This window comes from Gopherus evgoodei, chromosome 2 (genome assembly GCF_007399415.2).
Source record: "Gopherus evgoodei ecotype Sinaloan lineage chromosome 2, rGopEvg1_v1.p, whole genome shotgun sequence".
Taxonomy (NCBI): domain Eukaryota; kingdom Metazoa; phylum Chordata; order Testudines; family Testudinidae; genus Gopherus; species Gopherus evgoodei.
This window is the reverse complement of record NC_044323.1, coordinates 175,620,955-175,639,269: the sequence shown is the minus strand read 5'-3', so window position 1 is coordinate 175,639,269 and position 18,315 is coordinate 175,620,955. Positions and strand designations below refer to the sequence as shown.

Genomic DNA, 18,315 nt, shown 5'->3' with positions numbered 1-18,315 from the left:
CTGGTTCTACAGTTCAAGGCCCTCACCACTGCTTTATAGTATTTACTAGGGCATGATAGGATTTAACCTGAACAGAGAGAGAATATAAAGTTTGAAGCAAATAAATGGACGATTAGCGGGTACAACTGTTTGTAAATATCCTCAACAGCATTTACTGCAGTAGCCAAACACTTTAAAAATCGTTTTGATGTCAGAACACTTACGGATGCTTTTTTTTAATAATGTCTAGAACATATGCCATCAGAAGGATAAGAGATGCCTTCAGAGAAAACAAACATTTAAAGGATTCAGAAGAGATACAAACGCTAGTGAATAAAGCAAGAACAAACCTAGAGATTATTCATCGGCAGGTAAGCATACTTTAGTTCATATATTTTACTTAAGAATTGTAAAATGCTGAATGACATATTCTCCCCTAAGGGTGTAAGCCCCATGCCAGTTTAAGGAAGGGGAAGAGAGATCCTGTACAAGTATTATTGTTCACAAATGGAGGGGAGGTAGAATGAGGGAGTGAGTGACTGGCACAGTATTCAGTTCTCCTTGACCGGAAGGATTTAAACGTGAGTCCCATTAGCACTTATTGTTCTGCATACTGTTCTCTAAAATCCTTTGCTGTCCCTCTTTTTTCTGCTCTTCAGTCGTCTGCTGCCATGTGTTTGTCTTTGCTTTGTTGTGTTTTCTCCTGCTCTATGTCCATCTCCTCATCCCTTCTTCATCCCACTGGCATGTTAATATGCTCAGGGGAGTGCCAGTAGCTTAAGCTTCCTTTATTCTGTTTTTGCGCAATTTGAGGCACACTCCAGTAGGGTGTTGAAGCAGAAGCATATTCAGCTTTAACATTTTTTAATAAGTTCGTGAAAATATGTTTTGCCTGTTTGCGCCCCGGATATCATTGATTCCTGTCCAGTGTGTTCACACCCCTGTGCACAGGGCTAAGGAGGGTAACGAGAGGATTCTTTGGAACACACACAAAACTTAACTGATCAATTTTATACATAATGTATGTTAAGAAGTTTTATCTTTAAGTTCCCCCTAGCCTCTTACTTCAGAATTGGAGCCTAGCTTGCCATTTATTTTCAGTCTTCATGACTGTTTTACATTTGTTTACATTTTGTAGGCTTTCTTTGCAAGGAAAGAGGCTAGAAAGATTTTTATTTCAAGCAAAAGCTGAGATTGTTCTTCAAATTTATTTCTCCCACGTCAGGGAGGGTCTGAGGCTGTGGGCTTTATGGGGCCAAAGGACAGCTCTAAATTAAAAAGCTGGAAAGATGGCTTGCTAAGTGGAGTCAACCATTAACCATTTAATAACAACAGAAGAATATCTCTAATATTATTTGTTGAAAGAAGGTTTAGTCTTTAAAAGCATGAGGTGGGGGGAATGGTGTCCCACTCATATGACCTGCTCTTTGGCGCCAGCAAGCCGCAACTAGTTCAGATTCAAAAGTGTCTTCTAATTTTGGATGCCTTAACATTTAGGTATCCAACTTGACACATCTATGACCCAGCTTTCATTGGTCTCATTAACCTAAGTGGAACTGTTGGTGCTCAGGTCCTGCCTGTGTCAAGTTAAATATCCTCAAATTGAGGCAATTCTATTTAGAGGCCATGCTTGGGAAAATTTGTTCCTAAGAGTGCGTCTATACTACCCGCCGGATGAGCAGGTAGTGTTCGATGTATTGGGGATCGATTTATCGCATCGCGTCTGAACGCGATGAATCAATCTGCGAATCAACGCCCGTACTTCACCTTGGCAAGAGGAGTAATCAGAGTCAACGGGGGAGCCATGGCAGTCAGTTCGCCTCCGTGAGGATGGCCAGGTAAGTCAAACTAAGATACTTCAACTTCAGAAGTTGCGTATCTTAGTTTGAAACACACACACACGCTAGTGTAGCCCAGGCCTTCATGATTTGGTCCAAGCTATCACAGTATGTCTGTGACAGAGCTTGGAATAAAACCCATCTCTCCTTATTCTGAGTCCTGTACTTCAACCATATAATATTTATGTGACCAGTCCTCCAAAATCTCAATGGAACTTTGCAGAATTGGGTCTTGGGTCTTGTTTCATGTCAGTTGACATGGTGGGGAAAGGAAAAAAGCACTTTTTGTAACCTTGCTGATGAAAGAACATACACAATTGATTAGGCCTTCAAATGTGTGCTTTTGTTGTTTTGGTGCCTAGCCTTAAAAAAAATTAAGGATCAGGGAGATAACATTGGAAAGTTAGGTTAATCTCTGTTCTACATTCTCACTATCTCTTTTGGTTCCTATTTATAAAATAATAGAGACCTGGTAGCCACTAGCAAATACAGTTGTTATATTTTTTAAGTGACATTGTCACAACACGAACATCCAGACTTAGTTTGGATCTATGAAAACATAGGTGTTTAAAGTTTACTCAAAACATGGTCATGACTGTTGTCATGACATCAGCAAAACCATTTTAATCCATTAATTTTGTTCACCTTGTTGCTCTGAAGTATTCACAAAAAATGAATTTAATAAGAGGTAATCTCAGAATTGTCAATCTAGAAATAATCCTCTAGGGACATATTTTGCCTTCAGCTATGAACGTGCAAATTCCAGTGAAAATGGCTCAGGCATATAAAGACACAGTTCCACCTATAGGGTGACATTTCCAAAGTCACAGATGGCACATAGGTAAGGCTAAGATTTTGTCATGGATATTTTTAGTAAAAGTCTCAGATGGGCCACAGGCAAAAAAGAAAAATTCACAGAAGCCGTGACCTGTCCGTGACTTTTACTAAAAATATCCCTGACAAAATGGGGATCTGTAGGTCCCCACACTGCCTGAAGCAGGGCAGCTACACTGGGGCTGCAGAGTACCCTGCCACATAAATAAGAAGAAAACAAAGAAAGAAGAAGTGGGGCCGCTATACACTGAGGATGGAATGGAGGTTAAGGACAACGTAGGCATGGCCCAATATCTAAATAAGTACTTTGCCTCAGTTTTTAATAAGACTAGTGAGGAGTTTAGCGATGATGGAGGGATGATAAACGGGAATGTGGATTTGGAGGTGGATATTACCGCGACTGAGGTAGAGGCCAAACTTGAACAGCTTAATGGGACAAAATCGGAGGGCCCGGACAATCTCCATCCGAGGATATTAAAGGAACTGGCGCGTGAAATTGCGAGCCCGTTAGCGAGAATTTTTAAGCAATCTATAAACTCGGGGGTTGTGCTGTACGACTGGAGGATTGCTAACGTAGTCCCTATTTTTAAGAAAGGGAATAAAAGTGATCCAGGTAATTATAGGCCTGTTAGCTTGACCTCTGTAGTATGTAAGGTCTTGGAAAAAATTTTAAGGGAGAAAGTAGTCAAGGACATAGAGGTCAATGGTAATTGGGACAAATTGCAACATGGATTTACTAAAGGTAGATCGTGCCAAACCAATCTGATCTCCTTCTTTGAGAAGGTGACGGATTACTTAGATAAAGGAAATGCGGTAGATCTAATTTACCTCGATTTCAGTAAGGCGTTTGACACGGTTCCGCATGGGGAACTGTTAGTTAAATTGGAAAAGATGGGGATGAATATGAAAGTTGTAAGGTGGATAAGGAACTGGTTAAAGGGGAGACTCCAGCGGGTTGTATTGAAGGGTGAACTGTCAGGCTGGAAGGAGGTTACTAGTGGAGTCCCTCAAGGATCGGTTTTGGGACCGATCTTATTTAACCTTTTTATTACTGACCTTGGCACAAAGAGCGGGAATGTGCTAATAAAGTTTGCGGATGACACAAAGTTGGGGGGTATTGCTAACACGGAGAAGGACAGGGATACTATTCAGGCAGATCTGGACCACCTTGTAAACTGGAGTAATAGTAATAGGATGAAATACAATAGTGAAAAGTGCAAGGTCATGCACTTAGGGATTAATAATAAGAATTTTAGATATACGTTGGGGACGCATCAGCTGAAAGCGACGGAGGAGGAGAAGGACCTTGGGGTATTGGTCAATAGCAGGATGACTATGAGCCGCCAATGTGATACGGCTGTTAAAAAAGCAAATGCGATTTTAGGATGCATTAGGCGAGGTATTTCCAGCAAGGATAAGGAGGTACTGTTATATAAGGCGCTGGTGAGACCCCATCTGGAATATTGTGTGCAGTTCTGGTGTCCCATGTTCAAGAAGGATGAATTCAAACTGGAACAGGTCCAGAGACGGGCTACTAGGATGATCCAAGGAATGGAAAACCTGCCTTATGAAAGGAGACTCAAAGAGCTTGGCTTGTTTAACCTGGCCAAAAGAAGGCTGCGGGGGGATATGCTTGCTCTATATAAATATATCAGGGGGGTTAACGTTAGGGAGGGAGAGGAATTATTTAAGTTTAGTACTAATGTAGGCACGAGGACGAACGGGTACAAACTGGATATTAGGAAGTTTAGACTTGAAATTAGACGAAGGTTTCTAACCATTAGGGGAGTGAAGTTTTGGAACAGCCTTCCGAGGGAAGTAGTGGGGGCAAAAGACTTATCTGGCTTCAAGACTAAGCTGGATAAGTATATGGAGGGGATGTTATGATAGGATAGTTTAATTTGGGCAATTGATCTTGGATTATCACCAGATAAGTCTGCTCAATGGTCTGCGGGGAGATGTTGGATGGGATGGGAACTGAGTTACTGCAGAGAATTCCTTCTTGGGTACTGGCTGGTGAGTCTTGCCCACATGCTCAGGGTTTAGCTGATCGCCATATTTGGGATCGGGAAGGAATTTTCCTCCAGGGCGGATTGGCAGGGGCCCTGGAGGTTTTTCGCCTTCCTCTGCAGCGTAGGGCATGGGTCGCTTGCTGGTGGATTCTCTGCAGTTTGAGGTCTTCAAATCAGTTTTGAGGATTTCGATAACTCAGTCCAGGATTAGGGGTTGTATAAAAGTGGATGGGTAGGGTTCTGTGGCCTGCCTTGTGCAGGAGGTCAGACTAGATGATCATATTGGTCCCTTCTGACCTATGAGTCTATGAGTCTACAGCAGCTTGGAGCTCCACAGGCTGCCAGAGGCGGCAGGGGTACCTCGCAGCTCGATTACTCTGCGGGCAGTGACTTCTGCGACTAAATCGTAGCTTTAAACATTGACACTCAATTCCCACTGATTTTCAGCTTGGATTTTCATATTTGAAAATCTCCCTCTTTATATTCTTAATTTGTAATTGTTTGATACACATAACTTAAATGCATTGTAAATCAGCAAGATCATTTAGAGATCTATATTCTTCTCTTCTACAGAACCATTTGTCTGTTTCTCAATTTTGTTTTTTAATTTGTCTTGACTATCTTCACCTTTACATTTGCTATGGGAAGACCTAAGTCAGTTGCTAAGTCTATAGCTTTTAAGAGCTTTTATTCTCTAAGGGGTTTCTTTCATGTTCCAAGCCAACCTCCTGGTTCAGAAAAAGTCTGTAATTCGATTGCATTTTGAGATCACTCTGTGTAAAATTTCAGGGGAAAATATATTTTAAAAGCAGGGGATTTTGTAGAAATGGAAGGGAAAATTTTTGTCAGATATGGAATATTATCACTAATAGAAAGTGTTAATTTTATCTAAGCATTTCTTTAGTCACCCTTTTAGATTTTTTCTTCTTTCAGACAAGATAGAATCTCTCTAAGTCTGACTGTCAAACGGTGTATATGTATCTATATATAGATATATTTTTATTGGAGTAAAAATAATAGCAGATGGTATGTGGTGAGGCTTTTCTTTAAAAACATTATCTAATAGAAGGAAATGAGTTTAGCAAGTGAATTTCAGAGATGTCTGCGCTTTGGGGGGCTTTGAATGTTGATATTTGGAATAACTGAAGCTGAATTAGTCTCTATACCAAATGAAAAATGTATTTCTAAATAAGCCAAAGTAATTGTCAGTGTCCGTTTGCGGAACAAATTATATACTTCAGTGCTGGCAACACTTCATCTATAAAGCAAGCTCTAAATATTATGAAACAAGTCTCTGCCTTGTCCTAAAGTACACATGTAAATTAGGGTGAAAGTACAAGAGACCTAGCGTCTCTTCCATTCTGTGTTGCACTTACAATCATCTGTTCCATGAAAAACACAATTTTTGCATGACTCACGTTTCTCTAACATCTTGATTGTTTATTTTCAGTCTTATTTTAATTGAACAATTTAATTGCGTGAACTGACATAAAATAATGGGTTTATATTTAAAACCAATAGTAAAACATATATAAATTGTTTTAAGTTTTTTAACACAAAAGCAATGAAGCAAATATTAGATGTTGTGTGCATTTTTGTAAGTTTGAGGATTTATTATAATATAGCACATCTGGTGTTGCTGACTTTTTCATTGCATGTCGATAGAAATTAAATAATATCCCAGCTTGCTGACAATTTGTTGTTACTGTGAAATCAAATTTACATGCTAATTTATGGTTTAGTCATCAAAGTGACCACTGAAGTATAAGGTTCATAAATAACAATTGGAATCAGTCTCGTGGGAAATGTGAAATAGTGACAGATTACTGTCATTTCATGTCCGTTACCACAGTATTTTCCTGAATGTTTTAAAAGGAGCTTTATGAAGCTAAAAAGCATGAAGGAACATTAATCTCAACCTCTGTCTTCCCACACTTTCCAAGTTATTGGTTTGATTTGAAAATAGGATGCGTAAGGGAGGGAGCAGATCACAGATTCTTTTCTGCCCATAACGCATGATATAGAGGTTTTTCTTGTATCAGGTGTGCTAACAGCCGAAAAGGGCATTATACACTGTGATCAGCGTACTGTCGTCATTAAAAGAGGGGAAAAGTTGCAGTTTTTAATGCCAGCATACAGTCAGCTCTAGACGAGCAGGATAACTTTAATGTAAAATTCTTTATATGTGGTTATTGAGACAGAATGAGTTCTACTGTCACCACTAGTGTGATATGGTGTCTGCCACTTGCTTACCCAGACAGTTTCTATTTATGCTCCCATGACTTCTCTGAAGAACTATTACTACTGTTTGAACAGGAGGGGGATTGGAGAGGCTTCCCTGAAAAAATATTGCTTTTGTTTAGATTGAGAGTTTATACAAGCCACTTTGAAGGCTCATTTGTGTTGTGTGTGTTCAAGTCCTAGCTAGTTCTCTTCATGACATCACAACAGCCTTTGATTTTCACTGCACCAAAATGAAAATCTGTATGGGACCAGTGTGTTTTGGTTAAATGCCTGTTTTAATCCACAAATCTATTTATTATTACTTGTTTTCATCCTACAAAAGACTTCTTTTAGCCTTGGACTGAAACTGGAAGGCTTTAGTCTTTTAGCTCTATATTTAAGAAGGAATTATTCTGGATTTCCCAACAGATATGAAGACTACAGTACCAATTATTCTTGTTTTGACATCATATCACTGAAGTACCCTTTAGTAAAAAGGTTTTGACGCCTTATTGCTTTTATTTGTTCTTTCAAGTAGTCCAAACTGAGGAGAATTGTGCTTTATACAGAAGATTCTTTTGCAGAGTGACCAACAATACACCATAAACGTCTGGAGGAGTACTATGTGAGGGTTTCCCTGATTAGTGCTAACTTGTCTTCCTGGTATAGCCATGTTCAGAGTGAACAGATGGACGGTGATGACTCCTCTCTTTAATATCGTTTGAATTGTTTGACTTTCCTTTCTTATATATATGAATATGAACTGTAAGAAGAATGTTCATGAGCTATGACAATTCTGTTTAAGGGGCTGTGCTTATAATACTACGTACCAAATGCTTACAATATTTTTCACATTCACCGCGTATTATAAACCTCTTCTAATCCTTGCAGTATTCTTTGGGGTTGGTAAGCATTGTCCCCATTTCATTGAGATGAAAACTGAAGCAGTGTTGAGTGATACAGCCAAAGTCACTGTCAGATCTTGTATTAGAACTCAGGAGTTCCTGTCTCCCAGTCATGTGATTATGGTACACCTGTCTTAATCTTGTAACAGTCTTGGTTTTTCCATTGCAATTTACTGTAATTAGTTGGCAAGTATATTTTATGTTAGAACCTCTGTTTGTGCATTCTCTACCGTTAGAACAATTCTCCTGGATTAATAGTTTGGTTTTTGAGTTACATTCTATCCGATGTAGTAGGACATATCCAGAGTACTTGACCTTCTTGATGCAGTCATTGCCAATATGTCCCCTCAGCAGTGTTATGGATGCAAGCAACTGCTTGGTGGTACCAGAGGTTATGGCTGATGAATGTACTAGAACAGCACTAGTATTATTACGAATCAGTAATAATATATCTGCAGCATAAAAAATAAAGCATAGAATATTCTGAATCTTTTTGTTCTTTCAGCATCTCCTAAGTGGTTTGGTTAAATGGCATTCATTTAGTACTGTACGTGCTGTTGTATTCAACATTTTATTTTTAATGTTCACGGGTTTTTAGAAAATGTTAGAGGGGCACAGACAATTTGAAGTGTAGTCAGTTTGAAAAGCAAAAACTAAATTTTGCTTAGCTACTGCACTTGCTTTTGGATCCCACTGCCAATGTTTTTTTGGTTTTACCACCACATTTTCCTGTTGTTTTACACAAACGGGGCTGGCTGACTATTTGGGGGGAGCAATGGAATTGACTCATACAGACACAAACTAACATAATTGAGAAATAAGGGTTTTTTTTTCCCCTCTGATCTTTTCAGTTCTAATAATCTTAGTTTTACTTACAACCGTGGCAGGTAAAATAGTTTAGGAAGAAGTGGGCATGTACTTTTTAAGCATTCAGAGTGCTGGGTCCAGTCTACAAAATCTTTAACGGATTTGGAGTTCACCATCATATAGATCTTCTCACCCTCCAGGAAAGTTACTTAGACTACTAAGTGTTAGAGGCAGAATGCACTTAGCAGCAGAATCTTGACTATGAAACTTCTTGCTAGTAATGTTAATTTAAGGTTATAGATAAGATAAACATTAGGGGTTTTTTTTCCACTTGTTATTTGAGAGTTGCAAAATTATACAATATCTTTGGTTATGTAATGGCAATTCTGTAGCCAAGAACACAGCATAGTTGGAGAAAGCCTTGAACCCCACATTCATAAGATTGTTTGAACACCCACAACGTTCTTGAAAATTTTATACTGTTTACTGTTGATGCTGGGGGTCCATGAACCAAAAATCTGAACGTTTCTGTTCCTACTGACAGCAAATTATCTTTGTACACGAATGAGGTTTCTTTTTATCAGATTTGCTACTTGGAAAAAACATGTAAAGATGGCAAATAAATTTACTGCTTACTTCAACAGGCTCATCTGAATTGATTTTATTTTAACTTTTTAACTCTTGCACGTACATCTCTACCTCAATATAATGCTGTCCTTAGGAGCCAAACATTCTTACCGCGTTATAGGTGAAACTGTGTTATATCGAACTTGCTTTGATCCACCGGAGTGCGCAGCCCTGCTCCCCTTCTCCCCCCCAGAGCACTGCTTTACCGCGTTATATCCAATTTCATGTTATATCGGGTGGCGTTATATCGAGGTAGCGGTGTAATTCTAAACTGTACAAAGAAAAATATCTCAGAGTGCCTTTAATTATCTCCCTGGAATTTAAAAACTCCATGCAACATGAAGTGATAAGATTGCTAACATAAATTCTGTATCTCTGAATGGAAAACCTGCTTTCCCCTCTTATTCCAGATGATCTACAGTTTGGATGAAGTATATTTCCAGGGAAGGGAGTGGGCATTTGTTTGTTTATTTGTTTATTTTCTTCCAAGCTTGTTTGATTTTCATCGTTTCCCCTCTCCCTCTTTTTCTCTGCCCTTTCCTCAGAACCATGTATGTTGTTTATCTCCTTATGTGGAACCCAGAAACAAAAGCACATTGCTCTCTCCAGGAGCCTTTCTGCAAGTTAGTAAGCTTCCACCTTTTCCCTTGCGGGTGACTCAGCATATTTCCCTATCTCTGCTGGCCTGGGAAATGGAAGCCCCAAACTTCATCCTGAACCCAGCTCTCCTGCATACCGACATGCTAACCCATCCCTATCGGCTTTTTTTAAAGCCTAATATTGATCACTTTTTTCCGTTCTGTTCTTTTGGATAGCTCTCCCAGCCCTGTGGGTCTCAGTGGAGTTAAAAAAGTGTGTCTGCTTTTCTCCACTATATTTACTAATAATTTTCCTCTCTTGGCAGTTCATTACCATTTTACCTATGACTTTTTGTTGTCAGATATCTATTTATTTATTTATTTATTTGTATTACAGTAGAGACAGTCCCTGCGCCAAAGAGCTTACAGTATAAATAGACAAATCAATGGGGGGGATGACAATGTCCCCATTTCACAGAAGAGAAACTGAGATATTAAGAGACTTTCCCAAGGTCTTAGAGGAAGACTTTGGTAGAGCTGGGAGTTGAATCCAGCACTCTTGAGTCCCAGTCTAATGCTTTAATTGCAAGACCAATTTTCCCCTTGGTTTGCAATTAATGTGGCTCACCTGTCTTTAAATTTTTTTACATACTCAGGCTTGTGCTGATTTTTATCTTCCATTTGAAACTGAGCAAAACTTGTTTAATTCAAATTGCACTGAAGTTTGAGTTCATTTGAAAGAACTCGAAAGGTACAAAGCTGTCTGAAATATAACTGCCCTTGTTTTATGCAGGCACCCTAGAACAGGGGTTGGCAACCTTTCAGAAGTGGTGTGTCTTCATTTATTCACTCTAATTTAAGGTTTCATGTGCCAGTAATACGTTTTAATGTTTTTAAAAGGTCTCTTTCTGGAAGTCTAAAATATATGACTAAACTATTGTTGTATGTAAAGTAAATAAGGTATGTAAAATGTTTAAGAAGCTTAATTTAAAATTAAATTAAAATGCAGAGCCCCCGGACCAGTGGCCAGGACTTGGGCAGTGTGAGTGCCACTGAAAATCAGTTCGCGTGCCGCCTTTGGCACACGTGCCATAGGTTGCCTACCCCTCCCCTAAAAGCAGGGAGGCATAGCATGAAGAAATGACTAAAAGCCTTACCACGGCTAAATTTTCAAGTAGGTGTTCTCCTTGCTGACACTTAACACGGTGGTCAGTGAGGCGAGAAAGATCTAATTCTAGAATTTTGCAAGAGGAGAAAAGGGAAGTTAAAATTAAAATGATTAGATATATAGCTACAATAGTGTTTTGTATTATAATGTAAGAATATGCACATTTTTTTTGTCTTTTAGCTGGTCATAGCTTTGGAAAAAAGGGGTAGGGTGGGATAAAGGAAGTGAACTGAAGTAAGAGTAACTTTGAACACGCTTTGATAAATTTAAACAAAAATCCAGAGGGATTAATGTTTGGTCCGTCACAGGACATTATTAGCAAGGTGAGACCTACTTCCGACCAGTCTTCTCAGATAGTTTTTATCTTGGCATATGGTATAGTATTAGAGAATATGCAATATTGAACAGGTGCAAAAGCCCAGAGCTGTCACAACAGTTTAATTTCAAACATCTGAATGTGCAGGAAGTGTAATAGACATTATACCCCTCTTCAGGTGATATTGCTCACTAGGTTACACCTGTTCCAGTCTCCAGGGCAATGTTAGTCTTCAGGCTTTCAATCTAACACTCCTGATGGAAGACAAAGTTGTATTATCACAAATGAATTGCTGCAGTTTGCTCTGTGACTAATAACAAAGTGACAGATTCTATACGTAATTATTAAAAACAAAAACGGACCCTACATTGAAGTAACCTTTAGGTTGTGACACCAGCCATCAAAGACAAAGACAATTCAGAGTAAAAGGGTAAAATCCAGTCCATCCAGAATAAGTATTACAATGGAAATGCCTATTTTGAAAACAAGCACTTTACATCTTTACCAAGTATTTCTATGAAAAATGAGACTGTTTTTGCAGCAGCTGCTTGTAAAATTTATAATTCTGACCTTTTAAAAAAGATTATTTACAATAATATAGTGATTTGAACATTTTATGGATGTACACAACTTCTCTTACTAAGGTGACCAGATTTTCAAGGTGGTGGGGAGGGTACACATTCACAGAAGAGTTCAGCAAAGCCTAGTGGTGGTAGGTATGAGGGAGATGTACCAAGGAAAGTTTGGCTTTTGGGAGGTAGAGAGAAAATAAGGGGCCCACTACTCCACCTTTCCTCTCGCAGTCAAGATGTACAAAGCAATCTCGTCCTCCTTAAAACTCTCCTTGGCCATGGTGCCTGCCAAAAACAGGACCGTGGTTAAGCAGCAGGTGTGGCGAGAGTGCTGCCTGTCACGCAGACCACTGTTGTCTTTGGTTTACCTTGTGCTCCTCCATCTGTGTGTCTCAACTTTATACTTCAACGGTAAGATCATTGGGGCAAGCATCATTTTTCATATATGTTTCTACTTAGCTCAGTGGGCCTAGGACCTCTATGCGCTTCCACAATACAGATGAATAACAACAACATAGCAGTACACAGAGTCAGTGAGCCTTTGATTGTGTGTGTGGGAGAGGGCTATCTATTGGAAAGTGGCTCATTTAGGAGAGAGGAAGTGAGTTTGGCAGTGTGTTAGTGGAGGAAGTTCGTGTTGGTGCTAGAGGCACGCTTGCACTTAACCAGCTCTAAATTTCAGTAGCTCAGCAGACCAGTGGCTCTTTGAGATAGCTGGAATCTGTGGAGAATTCCATTTTTGTAAATTACAAGCAGGACAAGCCATGAAAATAGGCACATTTCTAATTTTTGGTGGTACGATTGTCTACCTGTTATCCCTTTGTGCTTCCTACTTAGCTGTATCCAGTGTCAAGATGCAGATAAATACAACTTCCAGCCGTTTGCTGCAGCAGCACTTCAGCTGGATTGCTTCCAAATGAAACCACCAGTGGGAGTTGCACTCATAACTCAATTTAAATATAACACTTTGCAGAGGAATCGTAGGTAGAAATAACTCCTGTTCATTACAGTTCCCTATGTTTGTACCATGTTTTAATCTGGCTATCCAGTTTTATGTTGGAATCGGTGGTTCTGATTTGTAAAGCTGAATTTCTAATGTTGAACTGTGTCCATATTAAATCTGAGCATTCTCGCCTTTTAATGCATGGTGTATGAGAGTGGCCAGCCCTGTAGCAGAGCAGAGTGTTTGAGAGAATTTTGGATTTATCAATCACAAGTCAACTCCCAAGAGTAGCCAAGAAGAAAGAGGTGGGGTGGTTGTGACAGGTTGGATCACAGAACCCTCTTTGGGAGCTGCTACCTGATGCACCAAGACTACTTTTGTCTCTGCCTTCCTTCTCTGTCAGCTTAGGACTTCAGTGCCCTGCCTGGTTTCAGCCAGACTTGCTAGCCGGCTGCAAACCCAGACCCAGGTCTGAATCACGTCCCCTAACAGCTGCAGGTTTACCTGACAACAGCTTACAGAAGTGTTCTTATCTTTAACACTCAGATGCTGAACTCCCAATGGGGTCTAAATCCAAATAAATCCGTTTTACCCTGTATAAAGCTTATACAGGGTAAACTTATAAACTCTTTGCCCTCTATAATACTGATAGAGAGATATGCACAGCTGTTTGCCCACCCAGGTATTAACACATACTCTGAGTTAATTAATAAGTAAAAAGTGATTTTATTAAATACAGAAAGTAGGATTTAAGTGGTTCCAAGTACTAACAGACAGAACAAAGTAAGTCACCCAGCAAAATAAAATAAAACATGCAAATCTAGTCAAACTGAATACAGATAATCTCACCCTTAGAGATGCTTCAGTAAGTTTTTTTTCTCAGACTGGACACCTTCCAGGCCTGGGCACAATTCTTTCCCCTGGTACAGCTCTTGTTCCAGCTCAGGTGGTAGCTAGGGGATTCTTCATGATGGCTCCCTTTTTTTCCTGTTCCACCCACTTATATATCTTTTGCATAAGGCGAGAATCCTTTGTCCCTCTAGGCTCCCACCCCTCCTCACTGGAAAAGCACCAGGTTAAAGATGGATACCAATTCAGGTGACATGATCACATGTCACTGTAAGACCTCAAGCCTTCATTCCTCCCAGCCTGACTCACAGGAAGGCCTGCCTGCCAATAGAGCCATCCACAGTCAATTGTCCTGGTTGATGGGAACCATCACAATTCCAAACCACCATTATTTGCCCACACTTTGCATACTGACAGTAGGCCCTCATAGTTCTATTTCTAGTTTTATATACAAGAGTGATATATTTATAGAAATAGGAGGAACACACTCAGTAGATTATGAGTTTTGTAAAGATAACTTACAAGAGACCTTTTGCGTGAAGCATATTCATTACATTATAGTCACTCACTAACATATTTTTATAAAATCATATAGACTGCAACGTAACACCAAGAGTAGCCAAGAAGAAAGAGATGGGGTGGTGATTTGTTTTTGTTGCTGATGGGGAAGAAAGCCTTTGCGCAAGGCTCACATTTATATTATAAGTTATATTCATATCTGAATATGAATCTGACCTGGTCATAATTTTTCAGTAATATATTTGGGGACAAAACATTGTATAAGTCCTTGCTGGAAAAATGGAACTTGCTATGTTTCTCTCCTGGTATGGTGGGGGAGGAGGGGGGTTTGGTTTGGTTTGGGGTTTTGTGAGGGGGAAAGTAGGGCTTGGTCTTTTTTTAAAATTGGTGATTGAAAGAAAGCAGGCTCAGGCTTGATGGTATCATAAACTGATCAAAGATGCTTCTTTCCAGAATCAGATTTAAAATGCATATCCAGGGCTTCAGATTTTCTGGGACAGTAATGTATCACTCTTGAACTTCAGTCTGTGAGATTCAGGCTGAAGTTGTCGACACAATCATTATCCCCCCAATCACCTAAGCTTGCAAACTTGGAGTGTTGTTTTTTTAATAACTTTCTTTTCTTTCTCCCGATACATTCAGGCATCCATCCTCCCAGCAGCTCAACATTACAACCTTTCCTCTCTGTTTTTATGGCTAAAAATGCTTATCCTTGTCTTAGTTCTCTCCCACCTCAATAGCGGTGCTCCTCTGTGGCCCCCTCAACTTCCATCTCGCTCCCCTCCAGTCCATCCAGAATACAATCGCTGAAATCCTTTTCTTCACTCTATTTGTTTCTCCTGTTGCTAACATAGCGAGTCCAAGAGTTTTAATCGTGCCTTCAAGGCTCTGCAGAAGTTCATTCTAATTACATCTCTTCTTACAACATCTCCCTTGCCTTGTTTGCATCATCAGTGAATCCAGCTTCACCCCTCCCTGTCTTGCCTTCTTATTTTCATGCCTTTGCTGCTTCCCCTTCTGCCTGGAACATCCTCCCTATCTCTGTATAGTAGGTGCCAATGCTTTTCTTTAACATCTCTATACAAAGCTAATTTCTTATATGAAACCCATAAACATTAACCAGTGTCAGTGTAAAAAAAAAAGTGGAGGGTGGAGTTGGGGGGCAGGATATGTAGTTAGTTAGATTTCGATTAAAAAGGGCTTTATTTTTGGCTGTGTTTTTCCATAAAAATCTGTCAGCCAACACATCCTCGCTTATCACCCTTCTTCATTGTAATTTTATAATTCATAAAATAATCCAAATGCTGTTTGAGCTCTGTCATTTGTTAGCAGTGGCTGTTCTAAAAGCACAGAAACCACAGAGAGTATGTGCTGCCTTACTAGTGGTAGGAAAGAAATCAAATGTGTTTTATCTGATGTTATATTGTGATGAAGGTAGAGGTCTGGAGAAGAAAGCCATCAGTTTTTAATATCTGTATGTCAGTCTCTCACCGTTGAAACTTTAACCAAGGAAGACTCTTTTCCAGATAACTTGTAGTGCAGGAGGAAGTTTAATTAATAGTTACACAATTTCCTGGATAATGCTGCACTGCTTCTCTCTTCAGCTCTGCATCTAGTGAGATGTGCTCTTTTTTTGATCATTACAAGCAATAGCTGAAATGCCCCTCATCTTGATGGAAGGCATTAAGTCAGTACCTTATTTCTAAAAGCAGGTAAAAAAACCCCAAAGAATAATGGAGTCCAAATTCATCTGGTCACATTTAAATTCTGTGTTGCTTGGGTCACATTCATGCATCTGTCAGGTATGTCAGATGTGCACATTTTTGTCCTGTATGTACACTGTATATATACATCATCTGAATGGTGAGTTCACATGAGGAATGAGAACAGTTAGTATTATTTCCCTGGCCAGCTAGATAATGTGTACATATGTACTGTCAGTATGTGTACATAATAAATGTAAATAGGGACATGAGCACACACACAATATGTGAAGATTGTATATCCAAATGCATTGATCTGAGTTATTTTAACCATTTTGTCAGGTAATATGTTTACTCAGAGCACCATATGACCTGACTAGTTAGCCTTTCATGTTAATACTACAGCACCTTGTTTGTGCTTTGTTTACTTTTAATTTTGACCCACCTTGTCTGTTTTAATGTTTTTAATTTTAATCAAAAGTACCTTGTCTCCCAGCAACCTCATTTCCCTGTGCATTTCTCAGTAGCAAATAGTTATTGATGGTCATTACTCTCTAACTGCTTGTGCCAGTGCACCTCTGGGAGGTTAATCAATCTTGTGCTTTTTTAATTGACATCAATAATGTGTTTACATTTATCAATATTTCTTAATTGTCAAGTTATAACAGTGGAACATCAATAATAAATCACGCCAATGGTGAACTTCACACATTAGACTTTTAAAAATCTCCTTAAGCAATTTAACATATTGTAAATTGCTCTGGTGTGATTTGTATGTGCTGTGTGGGAAGAGCTCCAAAAATTGGTATGTAAAGCCATGTACTGTAGAATAAATAACATTAAAGAACCAAACTATTGAACTGACAGTAGGATGGTTTTTGCCATATACATTATATACTGTTATGAGGAAGGAGGAAGCAAATCATTTAAGGCTAGCTTAACAGCCTCAACCAAGATTGTGAACCCATTGTGCTAAGTGCTGTACATAAACATAGTAAGAGAAAGTCCCTGCCTTGAAAAGCTTACAAACTAGGTGAGACAGAGGCTGGGGTAAAGGAATTATTATTCCTATTTTACACATGGGAAATAAGGCACAGAGAGATTAAGGACTGGATTCAAATAAGCACGTAAACACACGATTAACTTTAAACACATGAGATGTCTCATTTAAATGAATGAGACCATTCATGCTTATGATTAAGCATATACTTAAGTGCTTTCCTGTGTTGAGGCTTAAGTAACTTGCCTAAGGTCACATAAGAAGCTTCTGGCAAGGCTGAGAATTGAACCAAAATCTTCCACGTCCCAGTCTGGTATCTTAAGACCATCCATTCTCTTTCTTCTATCCCCACTAGCTTCATGCAGTAATAAGATGCACATATGACAATAATCTGAATGAGAGAGACCTGGCAAAATGCTGTCCTGAGGACAACTGCCAAATTGAAGACATGTCTAATGAGAATGGAAAAAACGAAATGGGGGGGGGGAAGGTGAAGAAGGTTGAACACTTGACAAGAAGATAACATGGAGCACCAAGTAGGAGGGGAAATAGCGCCAATGAAGCAGCTATTTACTTCCTTTCTAATGTTATGCTTCATGATTTTTTTATTTAGCTCCTGTGACTTTAAAGGTAAACGGCAGAGCTTTTAAGTTAAATATATACAAAAAAAATGTAAGATCCTAATCATTAACAGAATATGTTGTTATTAGACTTTAAAACTACAAACTTTAAAAAAAAAAATTATCCTTACGACTTAACTGCTAAGACCGGAGTTCAGGGTTCTCCGTGTCTCATAGAAGGTATTGTTCATTATTTTGTTATTTGTAAATCATTTATAGTGCTATGAATTTAAATGGTTCTTTACACAGAGCAAGAGAGAGGTAACCTTTAAATCAAACTAAAACAACAAATGCATAAGCCAGGACATGAGACAATGATTCAGGAGTGAAAGAAGGAGATTATTAATGATGACAAAAATGAGGGGAGAGGGTTGCATAAGGATCTCTTCTTTGAAGGAGCAGAGAAGGGGAGTGTACTGTGGATGAGGACAGGGAGACTGTTCTAGGCATGGTGGCAGCTTGATAAAAAGCACAAAGTTGAGTAGAAAAAGTGACAACGGGAAAGGAGTAAGATGAAAATATTGGAAAGAGTAGGAAATATCAAGATTATCTAGGTCCCTGTAGATGAGGTGAAGCTTTGAATTTGATTTAATAAGATGCAAAGAGGAAGTGAAGAATTTAGTGGGTGGTCAGAGCACACAGTGGCATTTTGGGTGAAAGTCACGGAGGGCAGAGAAGAGAGAGTTACACTTACCAGGGTGAGAGATGAGACACTCACTAGGGACAATTATTTTTATGGAAATCAGTGGCAGAGCTCCCACTGATTACAGTGATACAGGAACAGGTCCCCCAGGCTTTAATGGGCTTTGACTCAGTAACCAT

General features: G+C 39.2%; 1 protein-coding gene across 6 annotated transcripts in view; it reads left to right on the top strand.

Moving 5' to 3' along the window:
- Window positions 1–18,315, top strand: part of LYRM4 (LYR motif containing 4) — a 177,854-nt gene that overhangs the window by 42,045 nt on the left and 117,494 nt on the right. For 5 of the 6 annotated variants that reach the window (XR_003999032.1, XR_003999033.1, XM_030552339.1 and 2 more), the window contains exon 2: window positions 230–350. Coding sequence is in view for 4 of the 6 variants with exons in the window: in XM_030552339.1 (XP_030408199.1) it covers window positions 230–350 (121 nt within the window). In the remaining 2 variants the exon portion in view is untranslated. Of the gene's footprint in view, window positions 1–229; window positions 351–7,421; window positions 9,270–18,315 lie in introns of those variants that run through there. The other variant, XM_030552341.1, reaches the window with a different exon arrangement.